Source organism: Bombina bombina, chromosome 7, assembly GCF_027579735.1.
Source record: "Bombina bombina isolate aBomBom1 chromosome 7, aBomBom1.pri, whole genome shotgun sequence".
Classification (NCBI taxonomy): Eukaryota; Metazoa; Chordata; class Amphibia; order Anura; family Bombinatoridae; genus Bombina; species Bombina bombina.
This window is the reverse complement of record NC_069505.1, coordinates 459,587,935-459,596,228: the sequence shown is the minus strand read 5'-3', so window position 1 is coordinate 459,596,228 and position 8,294 is coordinate 459,587,935. Positions and strand designations below refer to the sequence as shown.

The following is an 8,294-nucleotide window of genomic DNA, read 5'->3' as shown; positions in this document are numbered from 1 at the left end:
GTCCCTCGGCCCAGGTCCTATTTGCCTGGCTGATGAGCCCGCCCCTGCTGCTCATTATATATATATATATATATATATATATATATATATATATATATATAAATAGCTAAAATTTACCGGGCCTTGAGGTCACTTTGGTTGAGAACCACTGCTCTACAGTATACAGTCATCTTCTTCTCATGAATCAAGCTCTACTGTATACAGTCATCTTCTGCTTCTCATGAATCAAGCTCTACTGTATACAGTCACCTTCTGCTTCTCATGAATCAAGCTCTACTGTATACAGTCACCCTTCTGCTTCTCATCAATCAAGCTCTACTGTATACCGTCACCCTTCTGCTTCTCATGAATCAAGCTCTACTGTATACAGTCACCCTTCTGCTTCTCATGAATCAAGCTCTATGGTATACAGTCACTTTCTGCTTCTCATGAATCAAGCTCTACTGTATACAGTCACCTTTCTGCTTCTCATCAATCAAGCTCTACTGTATACAGTTACCATCTGCTTCTCATGAATCAAGCTCTACTTTATACAGTCACTGTCTGCTTCTCATGAATCAAGCTCTCCTGTATACAGTCACCTTCTGCTTCTCATGATTCAAGCTCTACTGTATACAGTCACCCTTCTGCTTCTCATGAATCAAGCTCTTCTGTATACAGTCACCTTCTGCTTCTCATGAATCAAGCTTTACTATATACAGTCACACTTCTGCTTCTCATGAATCAAGCTCTACTGTATACAGTCACCCTTCTGCTTATCATGAATCAAGCTCTACAGTATACAGTCACCCTTCTGCTTCTCATCAATCAAGCTCTACCGTATACAGTCACCCTTCTGCTTCTCATTAATCAAGCTCTACTGTATACAGTCACCCTTCTGCTTCTCATGAATCAAGCTCTACTGTATACAGTCACCCTTCTGCTTCTCATGAATCAAGCTCTACTGTATACAGTCACCTTCCGCTTCTCATGAATCAAGCTCTACTGTATACAGTCACCTTCCGCTTCTCATGAATCAAGCTCTACGGTATACAGTCACCTGCTTCTCATGAATCAAGCTCTACGGTATACAGTCACCCTTGTGCTTATCATGAATCAAGCTCACCTGTATACAGTCACCTTCCGCTTCTCATGAATCAAGCTCTATGGTATACAGTCACCTTCCGCTTCTCATGAATCAAGCTTTACTGTATACAGTCACGCTTCTGCTTCTCATGAATCAAGCTCTACTGTATACTGTCACCCTTCTGCTTATCATGAATCAAGCTCTCCTGTATACAGTCACCTTCCGCTTCTCATGAATCAAGCTCTCCTGTATACAGTCACCTTCCGCTTCTCATGAATCAAGCTGTCCTGTATACAGTCACCTTCCGCTTCTCATAAATCAAGCTCTACTGGATAAAGTCACCCTTCTGCTTCTCATGAATCAAGCTCTACTGTATACAGTCACCTTGTGCTTCTCATGAATGAAGCTCTACTGTATACAGTCACCTTCCGCTTCTCATGAATCAAGCTCTACTGGATAAAGTCACCCTTCTGCTTCTCATGAATCAAGCTCTACTGTATAGTCACCTTGTGCTTCTCATGAATCAAGCTCTACTGTATACAGTCACCTTCCGCTTCTCATGAATCAAGCTCTACTGTATACAGTCACCTTGTGCTTCTCATGATTCAAGCTCTACTGTATACAGTCACTTTGTGCTTCTCATGAATCAAGCTCTACTGCAGCGGTCGCCAACCAGTGGTCCATGGACCACTGGTGGTCCACGAAAAGATGTTGGTGGTCCTTGACACCATCAAGCAGGAATGAATCTACTCTGATGGTGTCACCCCCATCGCGTCAACTCCCTACAGTGCCTGGCTGGACATCAGTGAAAACCGACTGTGGAGGAGTTAAATTACAATCTCACTACGCATGTTGCGTAGTACTGCACAACTTGCGTAGCTAGATTGTATTTTTAACTCCTCCCGCCCAGCGCACTGCTCAGAAGAAGATACTTCCATTCTAAAGCCAGCAGAGGTTGGTATAGTCTTGGCTTGAAATAGTGGAATTAAAGTATATATATAAATAAATAAAAAAATTCTCATATTTGATTTATTTTCTTCCCTTTACCTGTGTCTTTGTAGTAGTTTTCCTAATTCTTTCAGATGGACTTACATCAATGTTTGTCTTCCTCTCCTCCATCTTCTTTTTTTTTTTTTTTTATTTAATATGAATTATTTTTCATTCAATAATTTTCCCGCGCACAAGTCCTTCCAGTAATTGCCATCCAGCAGATCAGCCATATCTCACCAGTATTATAGTAATTGCCAGTAACATCAGTCATTGTTTACATCCATATTGAGAGCTTCAGCTTTCTGATATAAACTTAACTTATTACTCCAATGTCTGTCCATGATCATAAGCAGTTTTGAATAATTCCTCACTGGGAGGTAACTTGGAAATCTTGTGGTCCTTTTAAGCATAATTCTTTTTCCCCCACTTTCTGCCTCTCTGTTTCCAGCTCAAAAGTTGGCACTCACCCTTCATCTGTCATTTGGAAGTATTCTCTAAGTTCTGTCATTCAGTTAGTTAATTCCAAAAAATAATTCTTAAAAAGGTGCAAATATATACATAATGTAAAATTAGCTATGGTTATACTTGTTATGTAACGTATGTGTATATTATATATACACATACATACATAATCGAGGTTTGTACCTTTTTTAAAAAAAAATCATGTTAGTGGTCCACGGGATTCAAAATTGCAAGTTTAGTGGTCCCTGAGGTCCGAAAAGGTTGGGGACCCCTGCTCTACTGTATACAGTCACCTTCCGCTTCTCATGAATCAAACTCTACTGTATACAGTCACCCTTCTGCTTCTCATGAATCAAGCTCTACTGGATAAAGTCACCCTTCTGCTTCTCATGAATCAAGCTCTACTGTATACAGTCACCTTGTGCTTCTCATGAATCAAGCTCTACTGTATACAGTCACCTTCCGCTTCTCATGAATCAAACTCTTCCTTTATACAGTCACCCTTCTGCTTCTCATGAATCAAGCTCTCCTATATACAGTCATCTTCTGCTACTCATGAATCAAGCTCTACTGTATACTGTCACCTTCTCCTCATGAATCAAGCTCTACTGTATACAGTCACCTTCCGCTTCTCATGAATCAAGCACTACTGTATACAGTCACCCTTCTGCTTATCATGAATCAAGCACTACTGTATACAGTCACCCTTCTGCTTCTCATGAATCAAGCTCTACTGTATACAGTCACCCTTCTGCTTCTCATGAATCAAGCTCTCCTGTATACAGTCACCCTTCTGCTTCTCATGAATCAAGCTCTACTGTATACAGTCACCCTTCTGCTTCTCATGAATCAAGCTCTACTGTATACAGTCACCCTTCTGCTTCTCATGAATCAAGCTCTACTGTATACAGTCACCCTTCTGCTTCTCATGAATCAAGCTCTACTGTATACAGTCACCCCTCTGCTTCTCATGAATCAAGCTCTACTGTATACAGTCACCCTTCTGCTTCTCATGAATCAAGCTCTACTGTATACAGTCACCCTTCTGCTTCTTATGAATCAAGCTCTACTGTATACAGTCACCTTCTGCTTCTCATGAATCAAGCTCTACAGTATACAGTCACCCTTCTGCTTCTCATGAATCAAGCTCTACGATGAACAGTCACCTTCTGCTTCTCATGAATCAAGCTCTACTTTATACAGTCACCTTCTGCTTCTCATGAATCAAGCTCTCCTTTATACAGTCACCCTTCTGCTTCTCATGAATCAAGCTCTACAGTATACAGTCACCTTTCTGCTTCTCATGAATCAAGCTCTCCTTTATACAGTCACCCTCTGCTTCTCATGAATCAAGCTCTACAGTATACAGTCACTGTCTGCTTCTCATGAATCAAGCTCTCCTGTATACAGTCACCTTCTGCTTCTCATGATTCAAGCTCTACTGTATACAGTCACCCTTCTGCTTCTCATGATTCAAGCTCTACTGTATACAGTCACACTTCTGCTAATCACGAATCAAGCTCTACTTTATACATTTACCCTTCTGTTTCTAATTAAACAAGCTCTACAGTATACAGTCATCTTCTGCTTCTCATGAATCAAGCTCTACTGTATACAGTCACCTTCTTCTTCTCATGAATCAAGCTCTACTGTATACAGTCACCCTTCTGCTTCTCATGAATCAAGCTCTACTGTATACAGTCACCCTTCTGCTTCTCATGAATCAAGCTCTACTGTATACAGTCACCTTCTGCTTCTCATGAATCAAGCTCTACAGTATACAGTCACCCTTCTGCTTCTCATGAATCAAGCTCTACTGTATACAGTCACCCTTCTGCTTATTATGAATCAAGCTCTACAGTATACAGTCACCCTTCTGCTTCTCATGAATCAAGCTCTATTGTATACAGTCACCCTTCTGCTTCTCATCAATCAAGCTCTACTGTATACAGTCACCCTTCTGCTTCTCATGAATCAAGCTCTACTGTATACAGTCACCCTTCTGCTTCTCATGAATCAAGCTCTACTGTATACAGTCACCTTCCGCTTCTCATGAATCAAGCTCGACTGTATACAGTCACCTTCAGCTTATCATGAATCAAGCTCTACTGTATACAGTCACCTTCCGCTTCTCATGAATCAAGCTCTCCTTTATACAGTCACCTTCTGCTTCTCATGAATCAAGCTCTCCTTTATACAGTCACCTTCTGCTTCTCATGAATCAAGCTCTACTGTATACAGTCACCCTTCTGCTTATCATGAATCAAGCTCACCTGTATACAGTCACCTTCCGCTTATCATGAATCAAGCTCTATGGTATACAGTCACCTTCCGCTTATCATGAATCAAGCTCTATGGTATACAGTCACCTTCCGCTTCTCATGAATCAAGCTCTACTGTATACAGTCACCCTTCTGCTTATCATGAATCAAGCTCTACAGGATAAAGTCACCCTTCTGCTTCTCATGAATCAAGCTCTACTGTATACAGTCACCTTTCTGCTTCTCATGAATCAAGCTCTACTGGATAAAGTCACCCTTCCGCTTCTCATGAATCAAGCTCTACTGTATACAGTCACCTTCCGCTTCTCATGAATCAAGCTCTACTGTATACAGTCACCTTCTGCTTCTCATGAGTCAAGCTTTACTGTATACAGTCACCCTTCTGCTTATCATGAATCAAGCTCTACTGTATACAGTCACCCTTCTGCTTCTCATGAATCAAGCTCTACTGTATACAGTCACCCTTCTGCTTATCATGAATCAAGCTATACTGTATACAGTCACCCTTCTGCTTATCATGAATCAAGCTCTACTGTATGCAGTCACCCTTCTGCTTATCATGAATCAAGCTCTACTGTATACAGTCACCCTTCTGCTTCTCATGAATCAAGCTCTACTGTATACAGTCACCCTTCTGCTTCTCATGAATCAAGCTCTACTGTATACAGTCACCCTTCTGCTTCTCATGAATCAAGCTCTACTGTATACAGTCACCCTTCTGCTTCTCATGAATCAAGCTCTACTGTATACAGTCACCCTTCTGCTTCTTATGAATCAAGCTCATCTGTATACAGTCACTGTCTGCTTCTCATGAATCAAGCTCTACTGTATACAGTCACCTTTTGCTTCTCATGAATCAAGCTCTACTGTATACAGTCACCCTTCTGCTTTTCATGAATCAAGCTCTACTGTATACAGTCACCTTCTGCTGCTCATGAATCAAGCTCTACTGTATACAGTCACCCTTCTGCTGCTCATGAATCAAGCTCTACTGTATACAGTCACCTTCTGCTTCTCATGAATCAAGCTCTACTGTATACAGTCACCCTTCTGCTTCTCATGAATCAAGCTCTACGGTGAACAGTCACCTTCTGCTTCTCATGAATCAAGCTCTCCTTTATACAGTCACCCTTCTGCTTCTCATGAATCAAGCTCTAGGGTGAACAGTCACCCTTCTGCTTCTCATGAATCAAGCTCTCCTTTATACAGTCACTCTTCTGCTTCTCATGAATCAAGCTCTCCTTTATACAGTCACCTTCTGCTTCTCATGAATCAAGCTCTCCTTTATACAGTCACCCTTCTGCTTCTCATGAATCAAGCTCTAGGGTGAACAGTCACCCTTCTGCTTCTCATGAATCAAGCTCTCCTTTATACAGTCACCCTTCTGCTTCTCATGAATCAAGCTCTCCTTTATACAGTCACCTTCTGCTTCTCATGAATCAAGCTCTACAGTATACAGTCACCCTTCTGCTTCTCATGAATCAAGCTCTACAGTATACAGTCACCCTTCTGCTTCTCATGAATCAATCTCTACTGTATACAGTCACCCTTCTGCTTCTCATGAATCAAGCTTTACTGTATACAGTCACCCTCCTGCTTCTCATGATGTTTGCTGGCTTTAAAATATTAAACAAATGTGTCTCCTCAGGACGTTTGGCAAACATGCAGTATATAGAAATGTCACATTTTGTCACTGTGTGTTTGCTATCTGCTTGACGTGCAGCTGGTGTAGTCTAAGGTTGTACATAACTGATATAAACATATTTAATATCACATAATTATCTTGTTACCATAATATAAATACAGGAAGAGCTTTGAGTCTTTCCCATCCCTCATGCTAACGTCTTCCTTTCTTCTTGCAGGTGTCACATTTATAGCATCTGACTCAGTCACTGGCAATAAACAAGATGAATAAATATAGGAAGCAGATGGCAGAGCAGTTCCTGAGTCAAGCCCTGGGTATTATCTGTCTGCTGACCGGAGAGGTGAGAACTGCTTCTGATCACCAGACCTGTATCGCTAACGTCAGCTTAGCCACCTGCATACCCCCTCCCCAGCACAACCCTCAAGTGCAAAACCTCCCTCAGCCCCCCTAGCCCCTATGGGCCCCTGAACACCTTTCCACTGCACCTCCCCAGCTTTCAGGGGTCTATGTACAATCCTTCAGTGTAAAACTAAACTACCACAGTACCCAAGATCCCCCCCCCCCAAAACCCAAGCGTCCCCCTGCTTAATACCCAAAACAAAATAAATAGAACATTAGTTCCCAATGGCTACCTTGCAGTACTATAGCACCCAAGGAACCTCTTTTCACAGTGTTCGACAAACCCAGGCACCAGGGTGCGGCTTGGTCTGGAGTCTCAAGGTTCCCTGCCACTTTCTGCTGCTGGCCTCCACCAGCACCGGATAAAATTTGACTTGATCATTTTAAGGCCAAGTTGTTTGTACAGTGCTTACTCTTCAGGGGTGAGGAACAATCTAAAGCTATGGGTGTGGCTTAGAGAAACTGTTAATAAATGTAACAGGGTGAAAGAGAAGCCAATGCTTTGGTGGTGAGGAGTGGGCGTGTCAAGGGGGAGACTGGCGAGTGTGTAGTATGCCGTGCACTTTTCATATGGTCAATAAAAAAACGGGATCTGCACCTCCCTTGGTTAGCAGGGGAACAGCTGTGCCTATAATAGGAGGATTAATGCCAACCATGTTCACTCCCTGCGCCGTTTGCTGGGTCTCTGAGGAGCCAGTGTTGCTGTTAGTTTCCCTTACTAACCGTGTACATAAAGTCTAGCTGCTGATGGTTTCATATTACTGGACTCTGTGTGCCTGCAGTGTCTGCCTGGGAACCCAGTACTCTGTTCCTCCCAAAACCTGGGTCGATAATACAGCCATACATTTCAAGCTCTCAGACTTATGTAATCTCCCTGCAGCTACCTGTGAGTTCTATTGAGCACCTAGGGCTGAGCATGTTGCAGGGTCATGGGATGTGTACCCAGTCCAGTCTGAGAATGCGGTCCCCTTCTGTGTTTTGTTGTTGTCTAGGGTGATTACATAAGCCTGTACACCCTTTACTTGTTCCCAGTTTGTTTGATTTAGGGCTTTCATTGTATCGCTGCTTTAGGGTCCCAGGTTTTGGGAGAGACCTTGACGTGGTACCTAGGCTTGTCCCATTTGGCCAGATGCAGTAACTAACCCTTCCATTTTTGCTTTAAATCTTAGCTGAGAGCTTGTAAGTGAGTGCTGGACTTCTGTCTGGCTCCTAACTTATGAACATATTTGTTGAGCACGATCCTATCTATTACAAACTCAAAGCTAAGGTCCCCAAATTAGACCCCACCCAAAGGTTATCCTACGTTAATCAATGGTCCTGCAATGTCTTCCTCCTTCACTGAAGCTCATACCCTTCAGTATCTTCAAACCACAGACTGGGAAGAAACCTCCTTAATTTAAAGAGATTTAGACATAAACAAGAACCAGAGAAATGTTAATCCAGGGGAATA

At 42.3% G+C, this 8,294-nt stretch overlaps 1 protein-coding gene across 2 annotated transcripts in view; it reads left to right on the top strand.

The window, feature by feature from the left end:
* The first annotated feature begins 6,660 nt into the window (after window positions 1-6,660).
* The window catches only part of LOC128666720 (oocyte zinc finger protein XlCOF7.1), a 136,058-nt gene continuing 134,424 nt past the window's right edge, over window positions 6,661-8,294 (top strand). For both annotated transcript variants that reach the window (XM_053721464.1, XM_053721463.1), the window contains exon 1: window positions 6,661-6,785. In XM_053721464.1, coding sequence (XP_053577439.1) covers window positions 6,708-6,785 — 78 coding nt within the window. In that variant the 5' untranslated portion in view covers window positions 6,661-6,707. The remainder of the gene's footprint in view (window positions 6,786-8,294) is intronic.